Below are 27,298 nucleotides of genomic sequence, written 5' to 3'. Positions count from 1 at the left end.
AAAAACAAACAAAACAAACAAACAAACAATAAGAAAAAAGCAAATACAATAATTAAAATACATACAGACATTTCAGCCAATGCACTCTCAGTCTGGATGTGTACCTGGAGCAACTCACTAAGGGATTTGAGAGTGCCACGGTTAGTAGCCTATAGATGATACTGTTAGTAGACTCATCCAGACGTTGCTATATAGGCCATATATACATGTATAGATATATAGACAGACAGATGCGTATATCACAGTCATGTTTTTTCGTAATCAAGACTCTTTGGTTATAAGGTTCGTGCCTCTGACAAAACTGACTTTCAAATGAGTAGGCTAAAGTGTGACAACTAGCCCCAGTATCCACTATAAGCTATACAGGCTGGTTACAAACAAAATCATCAATTTAATATTGTTTTTTTATTATCACTATTACAAATGCAAACACAATGCGGCTACTTTTCACTTGTTTGTAAAACACAAAGGTTTCGTTTTATAGGTTTCGTGATAAAGATAATTTCTCTAGTTAGCGTTAGCCTATCAAAATATCACAACAAACAAAAGTAAACAAAGAACCGCTGCAAGTCAGATTTTACTCAGGCATTTGGGGAGCCGACTGAATGACATCACTGCATCCACTGCGCTCGTCATGGGCTGGTCTGGATCCAGGGAATGGGCTCTGGGAATAGGAATGGGATGTGCCCTGAGGACTCAGATTGATGGACTCGGAAACAACAGTAAGTTTGGAAGTTATGAAAAACCACTAAAAACTTTACATAACAGTTGCAGCTTGCGTGCGTGCACGCGCTATATGTGTTGCAGGCAAATCCACGCGTGCGTGTTTTGAGCTTTGTTTTCAGTGTGTGCTAAAGAGATTTTAACTTTTAATACATTTGCTAGCGGCTAGGCTAATCTGACTTTAGGGAAAAAGTTAAACACATTCCTCTGCATAGTTATGAACTCGCTGAGACTTTCCATATCTCGTCATTTGTTGTGTTGGAAATGTGTGAGGAAATACTTTTATTTGCTGTTGCATGTTTTTGTTTATGTTTCGATCCAAATGAAACTTTTCTCAAAAAGATACGAACACTGAAAGTTGTTTGTTTATGGCCTATTGTTTCGTTTTGTGATTATTTCATGATTGTAGTTTTATTGTCTTTTAGTTGTTTTAATTTATTGTATAGAGTTAGCCCCTAGTGATTGTTCCATAGATTGTGTTTGTCTGCATAGTTGTTTTTCATAATTGGGTTATCATGTTGTGACAGATCAGTATGTTACTTCAATTACAAAAGATGCACTTTAACAAAACCATTAAATTTTTTTTTTTTTAAACTAAATTATACGTAAGCAAATACCATTCCATCTGTTAAACCATGGCCTTTTAATGTTTGCTTGCATTAACTAAAAATTCTAATATGCTTTTTAAATGTTGCTTGCTTGTTTGATATGCATTTTAATTAAATCCCAGATATGTTAACATGTAACATATTTTGACACCCCCCCCCCAGAATGTGCTTACTAGTTCATAAATAATACATATGTATATTTTCAATCAGCTTTAGTGTTGTGTAGAAATTTAGAAATTGTAGTAGAATGAAAATGTTGCTGAATTTTTATTTAAAGTGACCTTAAACAATCTAAAAATAAAAAATGATTATTGAGTCATTCCATGTCAAATGAACCACATTTTTTATTTTGATAATATGTTTTTTCTGAAGGTAACCATTATTATTGATGGCATCCAAAATGTTAAATGTCACAGTATATTTACTGAGTAATCCACTATTTTGTAGAGGATGTCAAAATAACAGTTTTCACCTGAGATTTGGAGCCAAATTACAAGTGGGAGAAAAATGACTTTGTGTATTTTTTTTTAATATAAATTAAGAGGTCGATTAGTAAATTCTGTGGTCTTCTTTAGCAATCCTTTCATTATATGCCAATGGAGACTCCCCCACCCTTAAAGTTTGCATGCCTGTAACTCAAGATGTATTAAATATATCTTAATATGATATCCTTTTATAATTTCTTGACAAATCTTTCTGTTAGTATCTTATTTGTAAAGGGCACATGTTTCAGTTCCAGAGATATTGGGATCGCGATGTGGCTCCGTGAGTAAATTGTTAAATTGAACTCATTTTCAGTGGTCAAAAAAACAAATGTGGTTCACTTTGCACACAGCTGATACTTTCTTTTGAAGAGGAATGTCTTAAATAATATTAATGAACTAGAAATGTATCTCGTTACTCTCGAAAACAACTGCTTAGAACATGCCTGTCTGAGTACCAAAATATTGTTTTTCCAAAGTTTGCTTGTCTTTAACTCTAGAGGTGTTAAAGATATCTCAATATCCTTTTAGATTCTGGTTCTCAACACACTTTTCTTTTGGTATCTTCATTTTTAAGACCCTAGGGTATATGGTCCATTGCCAGAGATATGAGGATCTCAATGCAGCTCCAAATTTTTGAACTTTAGCCATTTTAAATGGTCGAAAACCAAGTATGGGCAACTTTCAAACAGCTGATACTCATTGTATTGAAATAGGAATTTCTGATGAGCAAATAATGTTAATAGTAATGTATCCTCTTTACTTCTATCAAAACAACTGCATTGAACATACCAAAAATACTGAAATGATCAAGTTGAGGCATATTAACTTGCTCTCAATAGTTTATTCATAGGATTATATATTTGAATCAGTTTCAGGGATTCAGTTTTTGTTCATTTCAACTGATTCTGGTGCTACCAAGAGTTATTAGACCTGGGGAGAGAAACAACACCTAGGTCTATTAACTTGAGTTATCTTTAATACTTCATAAGTTACGATTGGTTTTTGACCACTGAAAATGTGGAAAAAAAAACATATTGAGAAATCTTTAGTACTTTTTAAATTACAGGCATGCCAACTTTGGGGGAAAAAACTGTCTCAATTGGTATTTAATGCTACAAAGATTGCTAAAGACAAAATAATTTACTAATAGACCTTCTAATCTAATCTAAAAAAAGTGAATCACTCCAATTATTTATATATGGTATTTAATATTTTGCCTTTTATCATCACTGTTTATGTTAGTCTTTCTTCAGAACCTCAGGTTGAGTTGACATGGAATGACCCTATTATTATTGACCTAGAGATTCATTGAAAGGTCTTTGTCAAAGATGTTTTGCCCTTTACTCTATTAATCCATATTTCTTATTTAATTCAGCGCCTAAAGGAAGCAGTGTCACAGCACCACAGAAGTAATGAGGGTCTGCTAATCATCTCAGAAATGTCTCCCAAAGGAGTTGGCCAAAGTAAGGTAGAGGAAACCGCTGTACAGGTGGCCATCCGGGTGCGTCCCCTGCTTCCCAAAGAGATTTTGCACAACCATGAGAGTTGCATCACTGCAGATCCAGAGGAGAAGAGGGTCACCCTGGGCAATGGCCGCCACTTCCACTGTGACTTTGTGTTTGAGGAAAGCTCTACACAGGAGGATGTGTATACAGACTGTGTTCAACCTCTCATCGAGGCCTTCTTTAATGGTTTCAATGCCACGGTTTTTGCCTACGGGCAGACCGGCTCGGGCAAAACCTACACCATTGGAGAAGCCAACATTTGTGAGTCTTTTATATGGAAGTCAAGTCACATTTATTTACATAGTGCTTGTACAGATTGTTTCAAAGCAGCTTCACATTAATAAACAGTAAAATAATAGTGTTATTAATGATGTAAAATTCATCAATTTATAGAAGTGCAATGTTTTTATTTTATTGGAGGTATATTGAGTATTGTGACAGCTAATGTGTTGAGTAAACAGATCAAAAGCATGCCTAAGTTCAATTCCTTACAGCATTTTATTATAAATGTGCTTCATCTAGACCAGATATGATTCACATTAAAGCTAGGAAAGGCTTTGTCTGTCTTGTTAAAATGCTTCCACAAGTTTGCACATTCGTTCTGCCAGCAACACCTCCCCCGGTTCAGTTGCCACCGCTCCACTCGCAATCTGAGATCTTGCGTTTTAGCATTCTGCCTCATAGAGTTATTCATTAACCTTCTGTTGGTTTTTTGGCCGCAGCTGCTTTTAGGGATGACGAGCAGGGCATCATTCCCAGAGCTGTGGCCGAGATCTTCAAACTGCTGGATGAGAATGACCTTGTTGACTTCTCTGTCCGAGTGTCGTACATGGAGGTTTACAAAGAGGTCTTCAGAGACCTTTTGGAAGTTGAGACGGCCAGTAAAGACATACATATTCGAGAGGATGAAAAGGGCAACATAGGTAAGTTTGCGAGGAAAACTGATGCAAGATGTAGAATAAGTAGCGATGTGCAAAACTATATTACCGTTCAAAAGTTTGGGTTTGGTGAGATTTAAAAAAAAAAAAAAAAAAAGTCTTTTATGCTCACCAATGCTGCATTTATTTGACCAAAAATGCAGAAAAGAAAGTAATACTTTGATACAAATCTGAATTTTCATCAGCCATTTCTCCAGTCTCCAATGATCCTTTACAAATATTCTGCAGATTTGCTGCAGTGCTCAAAAAGCCTTTCTTATTATTATCAGTGTAGAAAATTATTTTAATATTATGCTTGATATTTTTGTGGACACTGTAATACATTTTTTTCAAGATTCTTTGATAAGTAGAAAGTTCAAAAGAACATTTGAAACAGAAAATGTTTGTACCATTAAAAATGTATTTACTGTCCTTTTTGATCGATTTAATGCATTTATAAAAAGTCCTGAATAAAAGTGTTCATAAATGTTTTTTACTGAGCCCAAACTTTCGAATGCTAGTGTACATTTTCTCAAAATCAGCTACTTTGTGGGTTTCCTGTAAAGCTAGTTGACTGACTAAATTTTTTTTTAGCATAAAAATAAATAATTAGGGCCCGAGCACCGATGGTGTGAGGACCCTCTTGAAATTGCTTCGTTTATTAAAGAATTATTATTGTTTAAAATTTATATTTATAAATAATGTTATTCTATAATACATAATACATTTCTAAGAATTATTGTTGAATTTTTTTTTTTTTTGCATTAATTATAGTATGTCACATTGCACATAAAACTTGAAATCATGTCAGCTGCCCATAAGTTGAAAAAGACCCCTCAAATTCCTGAGAGCATCTGTTTATTATTATTTTTTACTTTTGGTATGCTTCTCCTTTGTTAAAATGCTTAATTTTCTGTTTCTGTTTTTTATGAACTTAAAGGGACAGTTCACCCAAAAAATGTAAATGTTGTCATCATTTACTCAGCCTCATGTTGTTCCAAACCTGTATGAGTTTCTTTCAATTTAACAAACTGTTTCTTTCAGTTTAACACAAAAGAAGATATTTTGAAGAATGTTGGTAACCAGACAGTTGACGATAGCCATTGACTTACATGGTATTTGGTTACCGACATTCTTCAAAATATCTTCTTTTGTGTTCAATAGAAGAAAGAAACTCATACAGTTTTGAAGCAACTTGAAGGTGGTGAGTAAATGACAACATTTAATTTTTGGGTGAACTATCCCTTTAAGGTGTGTCCCAATTCGCGTACTTATGTACTATTCCATGCCATTTTGTAGTAGAAAAAGTCATTTGTTCACACTGAAAATTCCAAAAAGAAAAGTGTACTTTAAATACCCAGATGATGCATTTATTTAACAGAAAAAATGAATTGTGGAATGTTGGACACTTCATGCACTCGACTGTCGCAGCTTTAATTACGTAGCGGAGGGGGAGGGGCTATGACAAAACAACATTATAAAGTTCATACACTACACTGTTGAATAAATAGTGCGTCATTTGGGACACAACTTTTTTTGTGTTTTGTGTTGTGATTCTTCAAAACGGCCCATTTAGACTAGTCGACTAATCAGGAAATTTTAGATTGCTGAAGTGTTTTTCAGCAATACGTGACTATTCAGAAAAAGAAAGACATCTTTTGTGTATTCCCACAGTGCTTTGTGGTGTGAAGGAATGTGAAGTGGAGGGACTTGACGAGGTGCTGAGTCTCTTAGAGTCAGGAAAGACGGCCCGTCACACAGGGGCCACCCAGATGAACCCCCACTCCAGTCGCTCTCACACCATCTTCACGGTGCTCATGGAACAGAGGCGTGGAGGTTCCCGAGCAGCATCCAGGACTGTGCAGATCCTCTCTTCCAAATTCCATTTTGTGGATCTGGCTGGATCGGAGCGAATCCTCAAAACCGGCAACACCGGTGAACGGCTCAAGGAGAGCATTCAGATCAACAGTGGACTTCTCGCTCTCGGAAATGTCATTGGAGCGCTTGGGGACCCCAAAAGAAAAGGCACCCATATTCCATACAGGGATTCCAAAATCGCCAGGTACAAATCTTTTTATGCTAAAAGTAGTGTTTGCTAATGCAAGAATCACTACTATTGCTTACTCTTAAAGTTTGGGATAATACAGAAAGGCTGTTTTTTAATGTCAACAGGAAAAATCTTAAGCAGATTTTATTTTTTTGAATGTAAATTATATATTGTCTTTTAAACAAGTGAATTTTTTTACTTTTTCTTAAAAGTAGACGTAGGTCTCTAAAACTAAGCACCACTGACTTTTTTGTTTGTTTAGAAAATGTAAAAATTTAGGTTGTGACATACTGCTGTTCAAAATTTAGTCAGTAAATTGAAAAAAGTCACTTATGTTCACCAAGGCTGCATTTATAACTGTTTTCTTATTTAATATATTTTAAAATGTAATTTATTGTTGTTGTTTTTTTAAAGAAATTAATACTTTTATTCCACAAGGATGCATTAAACTGAGGAATAGCGAAAGTAAAGACATAATTAAAGAAAATATTTATATCTATTTCAAATAAATGCTGCACTTTTTAACCTTTTGTTCATCAAAGAAGCCATGAAAATAAATCATCATGATTCCACAAAAATATTAAACGGCACAACTGTTTATAATAATAAGAAATGTTTCTTGAACAGCAAATCATCATATTAGAATGATTTCTGAAGGATCATGTGACACTGAAGACTGGAGTAATGATGCTGAAAATTCAGCTTTGCATCACAGGAATAAATTACATTGTAAAATATAAAATGTTATTAATAATTTTGATAGTGTTAGTAAAAATAGTTAAAAAAACAGTAGTATTTTTACTGTATTGTATTTGATCAAATAAATTAAACGTGGTGAGCATAAGAGACTTCTTTTTCACACGTTGCTGCTCACCTTTCCTATATCTGATTGCAATGCTCTCAGTGGTAAGTTTATAGGGAAGGGTTTTGGGAAGAGGGCATGTCGCCTTTATATAGTTTAAAGGCTTTCGAGGTTGAAGATGTCAATCTGCGTTGCATCTTGTTGTCAGGATCTTAAAGGATTCTCTTGGAGGCAACGCCAAAACCCTCATGATTGCCTGCATAAGCCCTTCCTCCTCGGACTTTGATGAGAGCCTAAATACACTCAACTATGCCAAGCGGGCTCGTAACATCCAGAACCGGGCCACAGTCAACTGCCGGGGGGAACCTGACCGCGTCGAAGGCCTTGAACTCCAGATCAAAGCGTTAAGACGAGCTCTTGAAAACCGCCAGCGCTCTGAAACCCGTATCATCGCTCGCTCCGACCCCGAGAAGAGACTTCGGCCCTTTGAGCTTTTGGACGTGAGAAAGCTGCAAGCAGAGAGCGGCCACTACCGGACGTGCACAGACTCGGCCTACAGGCTTTTGACGGAGCTGCAGGGGGAAGGAACTCTGAGCGCAGGTCAGCTCCTGCGGGTGAAAGAGTGGCTTTGTGCCGTTGAGGAGGAACGCAGCGGCCTGACCTCAGCATCGGGGCTGGACAGTGGCATTGAGAGCAGCTCTACTGAGGACAGCACTGCGCTAAAAAGGGGGCGGGCTGCATTGAACAACCAGGTTGGCTGCAGGCACATCCATTTTCAAATATGAATATTTTATGTTTAACACTTCATCATAAAAAGGCAATTATGCATCTTGTCAGGTCATTATTTCTCAAGCATTAATTTCAGATATGCTCGCATGATGTAAACTATGTGATTATCTGCATAATTCTCACAGAAGTGGGATTTATTTATGCCAAAGGATCCTGACCATGTCAAAGAGGATTGGAACGGAGACCACGAGGACTACATTTCCCATCTGCAAGCCCAGATACAGCAACTAGAACAAGAAAACACTGATTTTCTAGCAGCTCTGGAAGATGCCATGGAACAGTACAAACAGCAGGTGAGGGGATTGAAATTCTCTGCGCTTTTAGTTGTGTTTTTGAATGAAGATTTATTTGTGCTATATGTTCCAGTTATATTCCAGAGTTTTTACAAATCTCCTTTGTAAAAGCTTTACAAGGCATAAATAGTCCTCACTTTAGATGAGCTCACAAAAATAGTTAACTGACCACTACTAAATGTTTTATAACTACCTGAATTAATCATGAATTACAGTAGGAATACGTGTTAATAAAGCACACACTGAGTAACTATTACTATGTCTAAATAATAAGATGTATATTTACTTATGAACTTATGAATGAAATTATCTTATGAACCACTGACAACTTCTAAATAACTGGTTTGTAAATAATGTAATACTTAAAAAATGATGAATTGATAATTAATAAAGTATGAAAATACAATTATTAAACACATTATAGAAATGTTTATAAATCAAGAGTAACTCATTTATAGCTGTATTTATAAACTGTTTATTAATGTCTATTAGTGCTTTATAAATGATGAATTAACTATTTACAAATGCTTAACTAATGATTCATTGCATGCAGTTATTATAAAGTGTTACCCACAAGGGTAATTTATCAGTGAACTATTCTGAATCAAAAATGATTTTTAAAAATCCTCATCCAGTAATTACAAACAAACCGGAAATGTCATAGGAAAATCATGAAAATGCATTGGTAAAACACTGTCTTCTGTCTGAACACACTTAATCCTTAAACCAGTACTGGGGACATCTTTGGTATTTTCACAAGGATTTAACTGCTTGTTGTTTTCTCTCTTTCCTAGAGCGATAAGCTACAAGAGCAGCAGGATCTAATAGCCGAGCTTCACAGTCTGTTAACCCAGCCTGGTGGAGTGGGACTGCTCCACCTGAAACAGAGACCTCACACTGCTCCTATCCACTCACTGCTGCAGACATCCGACAGCTCCGGCCGCCTCACTCCTCCCTGCGACAGTGATGTGGGCAGAAGCCTCGCCAGACAGGTAATTGATAAGTTTTGATTTGTATCACAGCACCCTCGGCCGCAAACACGCATCAATTTTAATTCAAGATACAATACACAGCTGCCGCCACCTGGGCTGAGCCGTCAGTAGTACACAAACATCTTCAAACAGTTGTCACACACGCTGTCTTGTTCTGTGTTTTTACTTCACCCACATATTCTCTGATCCAAACAAATTCTGCTAATTGCCAAGATAACACTGTGATTTCTTAACAGACAATTATACACCCTAAACCCACTTTTCAAGCCTGTTGTATGACAAGCTGGCATTTGATGTATTGTCTGGAGACAGGGTTATTTATTAAAGCAATAAGCCATGAGCGGCTGTGTGTTAAGCCTTGTTTGTGCTTTCGCTTGGCACCAGCCATTCTCCGAAACGACAGATGGCAGTGACGAGAATATATCAGCTGTAACAGCAGTGATGAAGTAACTTGCTGAATTTACGATTGCCTACATTGTTTGTTTACTATATAGTATTTGTTACTTATATTATTTGTTTGTGTTTTTTTGAAAATTAGTCAATTGCAAAATGAGGATAAAACAACAGAAACGCATACGTTTACAGTGACTTTGACTTTGGTTCACATTCTAGTGTTTATATTTTACAGCCCTAGTCAAGATTATTAAAGTAATCTAAAGCTACTGTTCAAAAGTTTGATCAGTAAGTCTTTTTTTTTTTTTTTGTGGAAAAATTTATACTTTTATTCATCAAGGTTGCATTAAATTCATTACGTGACAGTAAACTGTTTTTCCATTGTTACCAAAAAATCGCAAAAAATATTTTTCACAAAAATATTAAGCAGCACATCTTTGTTTTCAACATTGATAATAATAAGAAATCTTTCTTGGGCTGCAAATCAGCATATTAGAATGATTTCTAAAGGATCATGTGACATCACAAGAATCAATTTTAAATATATTAACATAGAAAACAGTTCTTTTAAATAGGAATAATATTTCACAATATTACTGGATTTTTTTTATCAGATAAATGCATGGGGAGCAAATTTTTTGGAGCATTAATATGAATTCAAATGATGTGCATTTGTGTGTGTATATCAGGTATTTTACAGTATATCTGGTGCCCTAACAACCCCAAAATTATTATAAATTCAAATTATTATTTAATATTTTTGGTTCATTAAATACACTAATAAAATAAGTTCTTCTGCCAAATAATATAGTTCATTAGCATTATTTTTGTTGAAATTGTAGATATAGATTTAGCGCATTAATATGAGTTCAAATGATTTGCGGTTGACTTTTTTTTTTTACCTTTATGCAAACTGTTTTTTAGGTTGAAATGGGTCCGTCAGTGGACAGCAGCTCATTTTCAGACCAGACCCAGTGGGACAGCGGACATGGAAATGCATACTATGAAACTTCTGGAAAAGGAGTGAACCGAGATGAAGATGGACATGTTCAAACCACCAGAGATAAACGCAAGTATGGAAGATGGTATTACTCCTAATGCTGATGAGAAGGTTAAAGGGGCTATATGTAAGAATTTCCATGTATTGATCGCTTTTTTATTGGCAATGTATGATCCGCTTGTATCAACTTAAAAAACAAGATCACCTTCGACTTTCTAGGTTGTCTGTGAAAGCCTGCAGACTGAATTGTATGTGAAGGACTCGACATGATGCTGGTGAATTGCAGCCAGATTGCTATGATCAGGTGCTTTCTTGACTGCTGTTTTCTCACCGCTGTCATTTGTTGTTGTGTGGTTATTTTGTTGTTTAGAGGAAAGCACACAGAACATATTTACTAGGGGTTGCACGACTACTGATTTCTGCTAGTCGATTTCTTATCAAAACAATACTCGAGTTACTCGACTACTCGTCGTTTATGCTACTGTATATGAAAAGACATGAAATAGCTAGATCTTATCAATAAACATTTATTAATTCATAGCCTAATGCAACAATTACATAAGTAAACTCTCAAAACATTATAATTATGACATTTCATTTTTAAATTTGCATGTAACAGTCTAAAGCCAAATAAATAGCCATTCGTGCCTTTCATTTCAGACGTCTGCTTCTAGGGGCCGTTCACATATCGCGTCTTTTCCGCGCTCAAGGTCGTTATTTCAAATGTAGGCGCGCGGCGAACGCGCTCATAATGAAAGCAACGGACGTGGTGCGCTAGTTTGTCCAGGCGGGTTTTTCCTTCTCATCTCCAGAAATATATCTAGTAGTAAAGCTAATGCAAGGGCTAGAAATAAATGAATCCTTTGCTGAATGATACTTCTTCGTCGTCATCATGTAGAGCGCGGTTTGGTTGCATAGCAACGACAGACGCCACGGGAGCGCTTGTAGGAGACAGCGGCACGGCCGCGCGCGCTTTCCACACGTTTTTAGAAGCAATATGTGAACGGCCTCTTGCAGAGTTGGCCAAATTACAATATTTTTGTCATCCTTGATGAAATTCTTCCACACATCTGACACGTGGTGTCTGTTGGTGACGTTCGCCATTTTTAATTCATTTATGTTTAATGGACGCTCGAGTAGTCGATTGTTTCCGACAGCGTCGACTAGTGGTTGAAGTAGTCGATCTGTCGACTACTCGACTAGTCTATGCAAGCCCTAATATTTACATATTCATCCAAACATCGTTCTCAACAGCGTGGACAGCGTCAGGATGTTTGTTAACAGTATATCTCTGAAAAGATATTTCCAACTTAAGTATATCTGGGCCTTGAATCAAGTTCAGTTTCTTGTGCATTACGTGAGTACAGGTGCAAGCACAAGGAATAAGTTGCTGGCTGCAGTTCACTTAACAGCCACCGGTGTCACTTATAACAAGGGTTTCTGAACTTTACATGTAGCCCCTTTAATTGAGAAGAAATGGCTATCTACTGTATTTACAAATCTATTTAGCATTGCCATTTTTTTGTCAGATCTATCAATGTAACATGGACGAAAAAAGAAGCTCCAATGCTCCAAGGATCTTCTACCAGGGCTCTGCTGCCTCAGGCACTTGGTCTTGGCCATCCTCTGGGCATACAATGCACAAGACGCACATGTGAGTTAAACATCCTTGAAAACATTTGACAAGCCTTGAGGGTCTCAGTGTTTCACGGAAGGACTCCGGTCCACAGTAGTTTCTTTCCAGCATTCAGTCAGTTCACTTTGATTTGTTTTGATTGATTCTCCAGCTAACAGCAGCATTGGCGAGAGCTCGGTGTGGGAGAGCGTGAGAGGTTTTGGAGGTGAGTTCTGCTCGGAGAGAGGGCTTCTCCAGGCACAGCAGAAGATCAGAGAGCTCTCCATCACCATCCGCATGAAGGAGGAACTCATTAAAGAGCTTGTCAAAACAGGTGAGGTCATTGGGAAAACCTATTGTACCAGTACTAAGTCAATATTAAAATAACATAAAACATGTTTTCTACAGTATCTGTAGTATATAAATAAGACTGTAATACCTGGAAATATTTGTATGCTTTTATTATGATAATTGCATTAATCTCAACTGGAAAAGCAGTTTACATGATTTATATATTTTTTTCAATTGCTTTCAATTTGTTTCTTTAGTTCTCTATTTTACGACTGCCTGTGTTTACTTAAAGGGGACCTATTATACCCCTTTTTACAAGATGTAATATAAGTCTTAGGTGTCCGTAGAATGTGTCTGTAAAGTTTCAGCTCAAAATTCTCCACGGATCATTAATTGTACCATGTTGCAAATGCTAATTTTTGAGTGGAAGGGATGTTTTCGTGAATGTATCTTTAAATGCAAATGAGCTGCTGCTCCCCAACCCGCTTTACAGAAGTGGGCAGAGCCTTTACAGCTCATGCCTCAGATACTCAAACTAACAAAATATCTGTTTGGTTTTGATTATCATCTCTGTGGCGGCCACGCTCATGTGGCAGTGCAGTTCTTTGTCATCCTGAAATTTTTTTATTTGATTGCATTTATTTGCATAAAGCCATATCAGTTTAAAGTTCTGATATATGGTTTTCTGAGTGCACACACAGAGAAAGCTGCCTGTCAGACGGCGCGTCCCTTGAGTATTAAACTAATTTCTCTTTCACGTCTTATTGCCTTAAACTGTCAAATACACTCAAGATTATGTCAAAAACACAGTTCACAAATGCAGTCGGTTATGTCTGTGGGAAAGAAATCGCATGTATATTAGATCTGTGTATTAAAGTGACGCAGCATAATATACAGTACCCACTGTATATGCTGTTAATATGGTACAAACGACTAAAGGAAAACAGAAAATCACTCACTGATCTTGATTGAAAAGCTTTGTGTCTTTAAAAAGAATACATTTCTTACTTGAATGCTGCTGTTAAATGCTCTGGTGAGGTTCAGTTTCAGATTTATGGGGAAAATAACAAACGGGGTGGATGGATTTTTAGCACAATGTAAAATGTGGTTGTGTACACACACTGCAGACACATTAAATATGTTCAAAAATAATATAAAAGTGAATTTTGCATAATATGTCGCCTTTAATTTACTGACTAATTACCAAGAATTTTTTTTTTATTTAGTTGAAGAAATGCAATTATACAGTCTTTTTTAATTGTATAACAAAATATAAAGCCTCACCCAGAGTCCATCATCTCTTCCAGGTTGGCCTACAAAAATAATAACCTATCCGTCATGAAATACGTCATCCCTGCAGCACTTTATGTGCCCAAACAATGTGTAATGACTAATGAATAAAATAATTAATAATGAAAAAAGTATTAACAACCAACTCCACCATCTGTCTGTGCAATCAGGCACGTTCGTCAGTTGTACCACTTTACAGCAGTGAAAAACACATTTCTATGAAACAAAATGGCAGAGGTCACAGAGCTTTGCTGCAGCGGAAACATTCACGATACAAGTCCAAAGCGTGGGAGCATGTTATATTAAATGCTTTAAAAAAGCTCATTGAGTTTCATTCGCCCAGTGTTTTGTGACAGATGCTTGTGCTGTTTAATGTGCTTGAGAGCTGCTTAAAGGATATTTTATGGTTATAGTCTTATCTGTAAATGGTCACTTTTATTTTGCATGACGACACCCCAACTCAATATATCCAAGCATGTATGCGAACCGCTAGGTCACGACTCCAACAGATGGCACATTTTAATGGGACTTGATTTAGATATCCAAAAAGAAACATATTGAATTTTCTATAAAATTCATTGTTTGCATTAGAAAGTGACACAATAATAGCAGCTCAATTCAAACATATAATGTCAGTGTTGGAAAGATTTTTTAAATGTTTTTGAAAGAAGTCTCTTATGTTCACCAAGGCTACATTTATTTTTATTAAAAAAAAACTGAAGAAAAAAAAACTGTCAGTGATATTGTGAAATATTACAATTTCTAATAACTTTAATATTTACTATTTACTATAAAAGATTTATATTGACTTGAGTTTACAATTTTAATTTATTCAATGTAAATTGAATTTTCAGCATCATTACTCCAGTCTTCAGTGTCACATGATCCTTCAGAAATCATTCTAATATGCTGATTTGCTGCTCAAAAAAACATTTCTTATTATTATCAATGTTGAAAACAGTTTTTCTGCTTAATATTTTTGTGGAAACTGTGATATCTATTTTTCAGGATTCTTTGATGAATAGAAATATCAAAAGAACAGCATTTATTTGAAATAGAAATATTTTGTAACATTATGAATGTCTTTACTGTCACTTTTGTTCAATTTAACACATCCTTCTAAAACATACAGACCCCAAACTTTTCTCATCGTCCATTATGAGTTTATCATTATCAGTGTTCTGTTATAATGATCATGTCCTGTCTTTCTCTGTAGGTAAGGATGCCCAGGCCATGAACAGACAGTACAGTTGTAAGATCTCTGAGCTGGAAGCCGAGGTGGAGCAGGCCCGTGCGGAGCTTACGGAGGCACAAAAGCAGCTGCAGGACCTGGAGGTTCAGGGCGGCCGTAATGCCGCTGACCGCTCTAAAGCTCAGGAGTGCAGGAGGAAAATCGCAGCTGCGCAGAGCAAAGTTCAGGTCTGTGTCTGCCAGCTTTGCCTTGCCGAAAGGCATCATTATGGAAATCTCTTTTGAGTGGCGTTTCTCTATAAAGGTTTTAGGGTTGTCACAATATCAAAATTGTAGTATTTCTACAGCATGAACTGAAACAATAATAAAAGAAGCAAAGACACAAATTACAAAATATAGAAAAAATATATAAATGTTTTTTTTAGGTATATAACAGCATTAAAGTCACACTATGTAATATTAAAAAACCACTAGAACAATGTTATATTTTTTGTTGATTTGTGCGCTTACGTTATCCCACATAGTCTAAGAATGTTTAAATCCAGAGAAATAAGCAGTTTTAACGAGGACACGGATCGTGTCCGTGCGTTGCCTATCAATGACATCATACCCGCGTTATATCCAAACATACAACTGTTTGGATATATTCATCGACTGAAAACTAATCATCGTTATACAGCTCAACACAGTTAGTCTTGATTTACTGTGAGTACCATTTTTACCATGCCTAAAATCGATCTAGCTCATTGCAGTGTGCAACAAGTGTATCATATAGTAGCCGCCAAGCGAACGCACAGAGTAGCTTTATAACAACTTTCAACACACTCAAATGTATCTATGATAAAACAGCGCTGCGATACCCAACATACGCATGACTGGAAGAAACCGAAGCGGCGGCTGCAGCATAATAAAAACTCCACTGCTCTCGAGCCGTGTGTCGCACTTGTCTCTCATTAGCAATCGCTCCGAAGGTCTTCGTGACATTAATAAATCTTTAAAGGGGTGGTAAAACACCTTTTTTCGAAGGCTTGATTGTGTTTGTGGGGTGCACTGTAACATGTGTTCATGCTTCTTTTTTTAAAAGTCGCATTATTTTTCACATATTTAACCATTATTCTACACTGCTATGTCCCTCCTTCTAAAAACGGTCGGATGATTTCCTGGTTCTAAGAAGCCCCGCCCTCAAAAATACGCAATGGGCTCAGATTGGTTAGCTGACCCAGTGTGTTGTGATTCGCTAACCGCCAAGTGCACGTTGTTTCGGAAACGCCCCTTACCCTCACCGGTAGTTTGTGCTTCAGTAAACAACGGCGTTAATATTCCCATACCAGTTTGAGCCTGAATCAGACCCAGAGAATGTTAGAGGAGAGGATCGAGCAGAACCTGTTCAAGAACGGCTGTTAAAGGACGTTTCAGAAAGGTATGTTTTTTTTAAGACTGCAGATCTATTGTGATCGCTATATGACACTGTTACTTTTGTATATTTAAAACGATTGTAGCTAAATATCTGTCGCCAGAACTATTAACCCAATAATATGTGAATCCTGCATTGTAACTCGTGTAGATTGAGGAAGCTTTCCTCCGGAAAATGTGCAGCACAGAGAGCAACATTTGGATTATAATTATGAGGGACCAAGTTAAAAATAAATTGTAACCGTCCTTAGGAAGACTGAACAAAGTGGACCTGCAATCTGGGTGAAAATAACAGCGTTTCGACGGCATAGCGGCAACGACACTCTACTACCACAACAACTCTTCTCCAAAGCAACATAAAATGGCCTCGCCCCCTCTATGTATTGTGTTCCCAGAGGAGGGGTTTATGTAAATGTTGGGCTTAGTGATGTCAGCAAGCCCACAGGAATGTCGTGTAGTCCTTCTCAGCCGTTTCTGTAGTTCTTAGAAATTGATTTCTTTAAAAGCAAATATCTCCCTTTGCTTTAAACTTTGAACGTTGTAACTTTGCAGATGTTGTTTATGCTCAAACAGCAACATTACACACTAACTAAAGTTAGAAAAGTGAAATCGTGTTTTACCACCCCTTTAATACATTACGGGCCATCCATGAATATGATTACTGCCCGAGTCCTGTCGTATTCTCCACCGGCTGTAGAGGTGAAGACAACAACTCCCATGATTCCGCGAAAACAAGGCGTCATCAAGCTACGCCTTTGTTTTGAATAAATGACCTCTAGTGGTGAAAAATTACATAGTGTGCCTTTAAGTACGTTCAGAACATTTGGAAATTGAAACCAAATATAAAATAAAATGAGAAAAGGACTTTCTTAATACATATATACTGCAGATATTTATTGAAAGAGCAGCATTCAGGTTCAGTTATCATATTTGAAGAACCTTTGAATAAGTTAACGGAGGCATTAAGAAATGTCCCTATATATCCTACAGCAATTCTTCATTCTTATTCTGTATATTCTGGCTTTCTGGCAATATAAATATAGCCCTGCACATGTGCTGTGCCTTCAGGTGTTGAAGCAGAAGCAGCGGGACACTGCGCAGCTGGCCTCCCTGTCTGCGCAGAGCGAGCGCCGTGTGCAGGAGCTGGAGAGGAACGTGCAGAACATGAAGCAGCAGCAGGACCTTCTGCAGCGCCGCCTGCGAGAGGAGAGCCAGCAGAAGAGACGGCTGGAGAGTGAGATGCAGAAAGGAAAGCACAGAGTCAAGGTGAGCCGATTGACCTCAGTGTTGCGTTCGGCCTATTATCGGCGCAGGTGGGGAACGGAGCCTGGGAGACATCCAGAGTACAGATGTAATTGAAAGTGAAGCGTGTAATTTATGCTTCACTAGCAGTGGAATTGCAGAAATAATTATTTCTAGACTGTGGTTTTTCTTCATAAAATATAAAATGGACTACCATTTAAAAGTGTGAGGTTCAGTAAGATATTTTCTTAAAGAGAGAGAAATGAAGTGACTGACTTTAGAAGTGAAATCTTTTTGATGTTACAAAGATTTTTTTAAATAAATGCTGTTCTTTTAAACTATTCATCAAAGAATCTTGAAAAAATGTATTTCAGTTTCCACCAAAAAATATGGATTCATCATTGGTCATAATAAGAAATGTTCCTTGAGCAGCAAATCAGCATATTAGAATGATTTCTTAGGGATCATGTGACACTGAAGACTGGAGGAATGATGCTGAAAATTCAGCTTTGCCATCACAGGAGTAAATTACTTTTTAAAACAGATTAAAATTGTAATGATATTTCACAATATTACTGTTTTTTATAGTATCAAATGGATGCAGCCTTGGTGAGACTTCTTTGGAGACATGAACAAAAACCCAAACTTTCGAATAGTAGTGTATAAAATATAAACATACAATTTCTTCATAAAATATACAATTTATGCTATTTTTCTGTCTTGTTCACTTCAGATCAGGCCTTCTTTGTGTGGTGCTGCTGGTGTTGCAGAAATTGCACATTTAATGGTCTTTTTTGGAGTGTTCATCACAGGGTTTTTTTTCCTCAGTTCTGTTCTGTAAGGGCCAGCATTAGTCATTTTTGTTTCTGTATTCTGTACAATACAAATCTACAGAGAAACCTCAGCCTCCCAGTTATTCTTGTTTTTTCAATAGTGAATGATTTACCAAACAGCGTCTTTCTCGTTCTCAAAGGAGCTGGAGATAAAGAACGAACAGCAGCAGAAAATTCTGAGGATTAAGACGGAGGAAATCGCTGCCTTCCAGCGACAGAGGAGAAGTGGAAGTAACGGCTCGGTCGTATCACTAGAGGAACAGCAGGTGGGTTCAGACGGAAAAACGAAATTGTGGGCTTTTCATCAAACCCTTCCCACAGCTATTACCTCGCAATAAAATATTATTTTTAGATCTGTTTACTCAGACATGGTGTTTAATAGTTTGACTGACGTTTGAAAGACTTTTATTATTGTTTCCTTGTGGCTGAGGGTATATTTCAGTAGCTTGTTTCAACAGTTCATTTTGTTGCCCAAATCCCTCTCAGCCTGATATTGATACAGGTTTTGTATGTTATTTACCTTGAAGCAATGCATTTGCTATTTCTAAGGTCATGATTGTGGGTTTGATTCCTAGGGAATTAACATATAGTTAAAATGTATACCTTGAATGCAGTTCCACTTTGAATAACAGCATCTGATGAGTAAACCCTTATGAAAAGAAAATATATTTCCCTATATATATGATGAATAATATATTGGGTTAATATATTGAAATATATTGAATAATACATATATATTAATAATACTAATATATCATAATGTATGTAATTTTATATTCAGTAATACACTTCATAATATATAGATGTATATATGATCAGATATGGTACTGCATGTGTAATAGATCACAGATAAATTTGCTTATGCACCATAATCACACATTTATATCATTTATATATATTATATATTTTTTTAATCATTTACATTATAAATATTTCATAATTTTAAGCTAGTTAACAAAAGCACAAGCACACCTGCATGTACTAAAGTATTTAGCCAAGAGACTATCACAGTGCTGAGGAATGCACAGCCATTACTTTTAAAATACAGTAATTATAGTCTTGATGTTGTTTGGCCAATCGTCAACCTAACAACGGGCTCTCCTCTTCAGCACAATGGTAACCCCAAAATCTCAGATATACCAGAAAACCTTTTAAATTCCAAATTAATAGAACATTAAACACTAACAAATCTCCCCCTATACATAATATTAAGCAAAACACATTAAATAACACTTAATTTCAATCAAAACATTAGCTCTCCTTTAACAGTCAGAAGCAAAGCATGTTGGGAACTAGAAATCTGTTGTAACTCATTCCGTAAATGTGTGTGTATACACATACATTCACATTTATATGGGAACATGTATGTCCAATATACACATGTACACAATAAAGGATACAATTTTGTGAATATTACATGTAATGCTATTTTTGTCTTCATTTATAAACATTTTATTTGTATTAATATATAGCCATACATGCTCAATGCATATTTTGCAGTATATTGAAAAATATAAGCACTAGTTTTCCATATATGGAAATGTTTTATGTAATATATTGCATTATATTTTGCAGTATATTCCCATTTATTTTTGCAAAACGTATTTTATCATTTGACGTTTCAGAAGCAGTTCCATGTATTTAATATATAAGTAATTGCATTAAAAATATCTGTGGTTGAGCAGAAGATAGAGGAGCAGAAACGCTGGCTTGATGAGGAAATGGAGAAGGTTCTGGGTCAACGGCGTGGACTTGATGACCTTGAAGGAGAGCTGACCAAGAGAGAGGAGATCTTAGCCAAAAAAGAGGCCTTGCTCTTGGAACGCAGTGGCTTGGAATCCAAAAAGCTTCGCTCTAGTCAGGTCTGTGTAAACTCTGTGGCTTTGCTTCGTCCCATCATACACCCCTTTATGAGTCTTTTAAAGTTGGTATGGTCTATTTTCTCTGCAGGCTCTCAGTAAAGACCTGTTGACCTTGTCGAGCCGAATCGAGTCTCTGGAACGGGAGCTCACTGAGAGGAACGGTCTTCTGCGTAGTGGCAGCGCTCAGGACTCTCAGCAGATCAGACAGGAGATCTCCAACCTCCGGCAGGAGAAGGACCAGCTCTTCAAACAGAGGGTGGAGCTGGACGACAAACTGAGACAGGGCAACCTGCTCTCTCCTGAGGTGAAATTTAGAAGAATTTTAGAAGTACTTACCAATAAACATTGTTTGAATGTGTTAGAATTTTGAAATTCTCATCCAGATTTGTTTGCATCATTTTATAATTTACAGCACTATAATTCTGAGGCCAGTTCACACAGAACATGTTTCTGCATCTCATTTGCAAGCTTCAGAATTTTAGAATTATTAAAGGTTACAACATTATAATTCTGAGGCCAGTTCACACAGAACATGTTTCTGCATCTCGTTTGCAGGCTTCAGAATTTTAGAATGATTAAAGTTGTAGAGTTAGGATGTCCTAGCTAACTTAAGGCTTAATGGAATACACTACACTTTACTTTTAATACACCCTTTTTCCCAGATTTTTGCCCCAATTTTCTTTCTGGAAGAGTCAACAGTAGCCAGTCTGCAGAATTTCGGTAGTTGAAATTGACATTTCATTTAAAATCATGTAGTGTGTGATGTGCGCACAATTAGATTTTTTAGCTTTACACTATGATTCCATCCAATCAAAGGATATGAAACATGTTTGATATTTTACACAGATCTTCGAAAATATTGTTTTCTTTGTCATGCGTCTCCTACCAGCAAGGTGCATGTTTCTGTTTTCTCTGTAAATATATTTACAATCAGCGAGTATGATGCCTTAGATTTTAAAAGTTGTGTAGTGTATTCCAACCTTAAATGCTGTAAACGTTTATGTGGAACGTGGAATTAGAATATCCTAGCCAAATTTACGCTTTAGCGTTTTTGAATTCTTAAAAGTTTAATTCTAAAATTTTAACTTCTGGAATTAGAATATCTATCCAATTTTATGCTTAACATTTTTTTTTAAATCAAACTTAGAATTCTTAAAAGTTTTAAGAATTCTAAAAAAGTGTTACTTCTGGAATTAGAATATCCTAGCCACATTTATGCTTTAGAATTTTAGAATTCTTAAACTCTTAAAAGTTTTAAAATTTTAACTTCTGGAATTAGAATATCCATCCTAATTTATGCTTTAGAATTTTGAAGTCAAACTTAAAATTCTAAATTTTCAACTTCTGAAATAGAATTTTAGAATTTGTGAACTTTTAGAATTCTTACAAGTTTTAAGAATTCTAAAATTTCAAATTCTGAAATGAGAAAGTCCTAGCCAAATGTATGCTTTAGAATTCTGCAACTTTTGGCGTGAAAACCTCCAAACCAACCATGTTTGGATGATGTGCAAATTCCATTTATTAAAGCTGCCCTGTCCTCTGTTAAACATCAGGAGGAGCGAACACTGTTCCAGTTGGACGAGGCCATTGAGGCTCTGGATGCTGCTATCGAGTACAAAAACGAGGCGATCACCCAGAGGCAGAGGCAGTTGCGGGCGTCAGGGAGCATGCTAACCCAGTGGGAGATGAACCTGATGGCCAAACTCTCCAATCTGTCCGGCTCGGAAACTAGAGCTCTGCTTTGTAAATACTTCGATAAGGTCAGACGGCATCCGAGTTTCCTCAGATTCTTCTCATTAACCTTCTTCGTGAAGTTATAGGCTGACATTTAAGCGTACTTGTTTTTGGTGGTGAGTTATATTCGAAGAGGTGCGATCTATTATCGTTTCAGTTGGCAGACCAGCACCAGTTCTTTGTCAAACAATAACAAAATTTTATCAGTGTTTTTCACAGCCACACATTAGCTTCTAGCCTGAGTGGTCACATTTACCCAGTTTTGGCAAATGTAGACACACGTTTTCTTACATTATTTTTATATTCATGCTTCCTTTTAATACAGCTTATTAGTTTAGCTGTTTAACACATCAGGGAAAGGTGAAGATTTGTGTTATTGTGTGATTTTGGAACAGCATGCATTGTGAAAGCGCTGCGCAAGTAAATTGAAATATTTGTTTATTTGCTTGACCTGCCACTCTTTAGCCCTGATATAATGCTTGGTGTGTGTTGAAAAGGTTGTGTGTCTTCGAGAGGAAGAACGGAGGCTGCAGCTGGCTCTAGCTGAGCTGGAGCTGAGAGTCGAGGAGCAGCAGAATATGGTTGTGTGGTTGGAAGCAGCTCTGGAAAGACAGCAGCTCGAGGCGGATCGCAGACTCACCCAGCAGCAGAAAGAGCTCGAGAGAAACATCCAGCTTCTGCTGCAGCAGTGCCGAGGTTTGAGTCCTGACTCCTGCAGTCTTCATCCACATAAGCACAGACTCAAGAACGTTCACTAGATTTATCCTTGCTTTATGCTCTATTATCCATGGTTATAGAACATAGCCAGTGCTAAAGCATGTGTAACTGCAAAACAACACTGGAGAATGGATCTCTGGTTTGTTCATAGCAGCTATAGATGTATTGGCGATTTATTGTGTTTCCAGAGCAAATGGATGAGGGTCTGGCTGGTAGACAGCGGCAGTATGAGTGCTTGATCCACAACCTCAGCAAAGAGCTGAACTTCTGCAAAATAGCAAATCAGGAGCTGAACATCAAACTGAGGGAAATGTGTGGCCCTGTAAATCATGCTGGGGAACAAAGCAAAGGTGAGAACGGCTCGGTAACAATGTTCATTTTCAATGTTTTTTTTAAATCAGTATTTTAGTCAACATTTTATTGTTCATGTTTTTATTGAATCATCTTTTTACAGTCTCCTCCCCCCACCTTCATAAAATGAGTTGTTTTTTCACTAAGTAGTGCTGTAAAATCAATTAATCTCAATTAATTGCATACAACATAAAAGCCTTTTTTACATGTATGTATGTATATATATATTATTTTATATATAAATATATATATATATATATATACATATATATGTGTGTGTATATGTATGTGTATGTATGCATACACTCTCACACACACAGACGTATATATATGTTATGTAAGGGATAATGTATAGTGAGCCGGTTGTTATAGTGAATAACAACCCCGACAGGCTGAACGGGATCCCGACGCGAAGCGGAGGGATCTTGAATCAGCCTGAAGGGGTTGTTATTCACTATAACAACCGGCTCACTATACATTATCCCGCTTATTACATGGCTACCTACAAAATAAATAAATAATTTGCCGCGAATTATTGATTTAAAAAGGGGTTATTGATTTAAAAACGATTGTATTGCTTCCGCTAAAGAAAATAGTCCGTTCCGCGTCCATAGCAACGCGCTGTTTTTCATGGCAACGGTCTGTTATACTTCGCAGCGGTCTGTTATAAAGAAATAACAGACCGCATTCTATATTGGAATTCAGCCAAGCCATGTAATAAATATAAATATAATAATCATATATATACACACACACACACATACAGTATATTATGTAAACACAGACTTTATGTTCGATGCGATTAATAGATTCGACCGCACTACTAAGAAGTAAAGTAAATATTAGGTCTTAAAGGAAACATTAATCTAAAAACATATTTCTAAAAACTTGTTCTTTTTTAAAGTGCCCCTATTATGCTTTTTTTAAAGTCTCCTAATTTTGTTTTTGGAGGTCTCCTACAACAGGTTTACATGCATCAAAGGTCAAAACACTGTTTCATTTTCTCATAATATACATTGCACATCACCACATTTTTCAACGATTCTCAAACGATTCGATGGATGAATCAATCTCTATAAATCCCTCCTTACCGCGAGCTACTCAACTCTGATTGGCCAGACAGCTCAGTCTGTTTTGATTGGTCTACTGCGTGTCTGAAGAAAAACGCCAGCAAGCAAGCGTTTTGCGAATCCCACGTTGAACTCTGAGATTTCAGAAGCAGTAGTCAGTGAAATGAAGGGATTATACTGCTGTGGTATCGCTGTAAAGATGAATTTTAACCACTGATTCTTCACAGCTTCATCCTTTGGAAGTGAAAATAAACCGCATTTACTCTCACAGCGGAGAGCACAGCGTCTTGACGACGTGATATCCACACGAACAAGCTACAGCAAGATGTCCTATCCACGCAGAACGTAGGCGGGCATTATGCAAATGTAGTAAGTTGAGACGTGTGAACTTCACGAAAATAGATTTGAAGTCCAAACGAGCGGGTTAGAGTCAACTCTCTTTTGAGATAAAATAACTATTTATTATGCACTTTCAGCTTTACAACTTTGTAGACTGTTTACATCCACATACAGCTACATTACACACTCTCCCCTATTATTATACCTTTTCACTGCATGAAAGGAATTGTGCAAAAATCCATAATAGGGGCACTTTAAATCTAGTTGTTCTGGCCTAATGTTTTCTTTTTTCAATAAAAGCAAACTTTTTTTGTGTGCAATTTATACCATCAAAGCTCAAAATATCATAATTAATTAGCAGTTATCCATATGATTTGTATGATTATATTCAAGTCTTCTGAAGTTGGTGTGCAAGGAACAGATTTAAATTAAGACGTTATCCACTGCCAGAGTTCAAAGATCTCACTTATGCTTGTGTTTTAGTTATAAAATGGTGCCTTAGACAAAAAACATGCCAGGTTTGCAGGCACTCCTTGGTCATGTTGTGATGCATTGCAGTGCAGACTGCAAATCTTTGTTTCATGGAATCAAGCAAATAACATGGGTCTGGAACCACATTTTTAATTTTCAGAATTTTTTACTTTTTTTACCATCTTTGTTTTTTTTACTACACCTTTCTCAGGTGCAAATTGTGACGGACGGCTTTTATGTGGGATCCAAGGCAGAGTTATTGAAGATGGAAGTCTGAAGTCTGAGTCGGAAAGAGTTCAGAAGTCAAGAGAAGAGATGCGGGAGCTGGTTCATGCCCCTCTTCCTCCGACATGGAGGCGCTCTTCTCTCCCCACAGAGGACCAGTACAGCATGGAGGAGCTCAGGCAGAGAGCAGCTTGTGAACTGCCAAATAACAGAATAATTCAGCCTGGCATGAATTCCACACAGTGGAGTGGGACGGCCTCTCTGCCCCTCACAAGACCACGGAGAGAATCAAGGAGATCGAGCCTTAACACGGGACCACTTAATTCCAATTCAACAATAATTGATGTTCGGAAAAATCCAATGTAGTAAAGAACTTTGTACAGTTAATATCTTCAGTATTGTTCCATTTTTTTTAGAATACTGAATCTCTTTTTCATTGCTAAAAATGTCTGATATTATTTACTTGTACTTTGTCGGTCATCAGTCATCTTTGAAATGTACTTTTGATGCATTCGGTCACATTTCAAGCACTTTTTAGGGAACTGTTGCAGGTTTCTGACACTCCTGGACAACATTTTAGTGAATGTAAAGTAAAAGTTTTTTTTTTTTTTTTCTAAATAGTGAAATAAAAACTGTTGCATTGACACAACAAAAAATCTTCAATCAGACCACATTTCATTTGAAATGAAAAACAAATAAAGGCCAATATCGAAGAAGCAAGACTAAACACATCGCGATTGTAAGTGAATTTGGAAAAGATGAACGAGCTAGCCAGGAGTCGAACCTAGAATCTTCTGATCCGTAGTCAGACGCGTTATCCATTGCGCCACTAGCCCGCGTGGTTTTGTCCAACTGATAGAGCCTATACATCTGTATATCCGTATATATACTGTACGTTTATGTAATTATATATTTGAAAAGTGTTAAATAAATCAGCTAGAGCGGCGTAAAACGCAACGCCGTAAGCAGAGATGTGTAAATTGCTCAATACCAATGCCTGTCATCTGTATCCTTTGTTCGCAGCGACTATGCGCGATAGCTAAAAGCGTATTTGCTCATTTTTACTGTCTGGTTTTAACCATTAATAGCCAAGTTGGTTTGTAGTAACATAAAACTGAATTTGAGGCAAAAGACTCATTTGACGACACATTTAACGACTCAAACGTCTTGTTTTGAAAGCAAGTGATCTTTTGTCTGCGTGCGCCCTCCTCCGGTCCATCGGTGGAAGTGAAGCTTGATGCTAAAAAATAAACGTACGCCCTCTGTCGGTGTCGAAAACACATTTTTCAACACGGAAGTATGGTGTTTTCTATGAATGTTCGAGACTTTACATTTATTAGTCGCTATAAGGAAATGACGAGAAGAATATATCAAAGTTCAGTGAACTGTAAAAGTGTTTACGCTACAAACCCGCGTGTTTATAATTAAGACATTACATTAAAATAATATAGTAAGAAATATCAGTTTGCAATATCAAGCAGCATAACGAGCTGTTTTGTACAGCTAAAAATAACGAAGCGAATAACACTGGAAGCCGCTCTTACCTGCAAAATAAGGTGGATATGATGTTCTATCGTTTGGAGTCTGACACGTGACAAAGGATGTTTCTTTCATAGGCCTCGTGGCCTAATGGATAAGGCGTCTGACTTCGAATCAGAAGATTGCAGGTTCGAGTCCTGCCGGGGTCGTACTTTTACTATATTTGTACAGTTCTCTAACTGCTTGGCTACTTATCTTGCTCAATTAGACCACTTAATTAGGCCTATTAACAAGTGCATTTTTAAAGAGAGTTCTGCTTTAGATTTATTATAAGGTGAATAACAAGATGGTAGTGCGTAAATAACCACCAGGTGGCGGTATAAGCCCACACTTCAAGATTTTCTGATCTAGACCGCTGTGTGTTATTTCTCAATTTACTTTTCTATTCCCGTTTATTCTATGGGAAAGTTGATCTTAAAATAGAGTTCGAAAAAAGAAGATAATTATTTCGATTTAAAAGTCTGCGTAGGCTATAATATGTTTAGTGCTTTTATAGGCTTATATTCTATTCTGTGATATTTTGGGGAATCAAATCAGTTTTATCAAAAGAACAACACGAAC

At 36.8% G+C, this 27,298-nt stretch overlaps 1 protein-coding gene across 2 annotated transcripts; it reads left to right on the top strand.

Annotated features, from left to right (window-relative positions):
- Nucleotides 1-583: 583 nt before the first annotated feature.
- kif7 (kinesin family member 7) lies at nucleotides 584-26,047 on the top strand. 2 transcript variants are annotated; one of them, XM_081359353.1, is made up of 19 exons: nucleotides 584-722; nucleotides 3,192-3,582; nucleotides 4,044-4,244; nucleotides 5,913-6,300; nucleotides 7,296-7,839; nucleotides 8,002-8,169; nucleotides 8,964-9,161; nucleotides 10,479-10,627; nucleotides 12,084-12,208; nucleotides 12,342-12,503; nucleotides 14,967-15,169; nucleotides 17,423-17,620; nucleotides 18,570-18,695; nucleotides 20,115-20,291; nucleotides 20,380-20,595; nucleotides 21,845-22,051; nucleotides 22,523-22,721; nucleotides 22,931-23,092; nucleotides 25,185-26,047. In XM_081359353.1, the coding sequence occupies exons 1-19, from the start codon at nucleotides 705-707 to the stop codon at nucleotides 25,562-25,564; spliced, it is 4,212 nt and encodes a 1,403-aa protein (XP_081215479.1). In that variant the 5' UTR covers nucleotides 584-704; the 3' UTR covers nucleotides 25,565-26,047. The 2 variants fall into 2 exon arrangements, with proteins under 2 accessions (XP_081215479.1, XP_081215480.1); XM_081359354.1 differs by having other exon boundaries at nucleotides 599-722; nucleotides 8,026-8,169.
- The last annotated feature ends 1,251 nt before the right edge of the window (nucleotides 26,048-27,298 follow it).

This window comes from Scardinius erythrophthalmus (assembly GCF_964197995.2).
Source record: "Scardinius erythrophthalmus genome assembly, chromosome: 2".
Taxonomy (NCBI): domain Eukaryota; kingdom Metazoa; phylum Chordata; class Actinopteri; order Cypriniformes; family Leuciscidae; genus Scardinius; species Scardinius erythrophthalmus.
Note: the sequence above shows the minus strand (reverse complement) of the source record. Positions and strands in the feature narration are given on the sequence as shown.

What these genes read in the sequence shown, in the direction of transcription:
- kif7 (XM_081359353.1), top strand. An exon ending in TGGAACAGTACAAACAGCAG is followed by an intron (nt 8,170 to 8,963) that starts GTGAGGGGATTG and finishes TCTCTTTCCTAG; the next exon opens with AGCGATAAGCTACAAGAGCA. An exon ending in TCTGCTGCAGCAGTGCCGAG is followed by an intron (nt 22,722 to 22,930) that starts GTTTGAGTCCTG and finishes TTGTGTTTCCAG; the next exon opens with AGCAAATGGATGAGGGTCTG.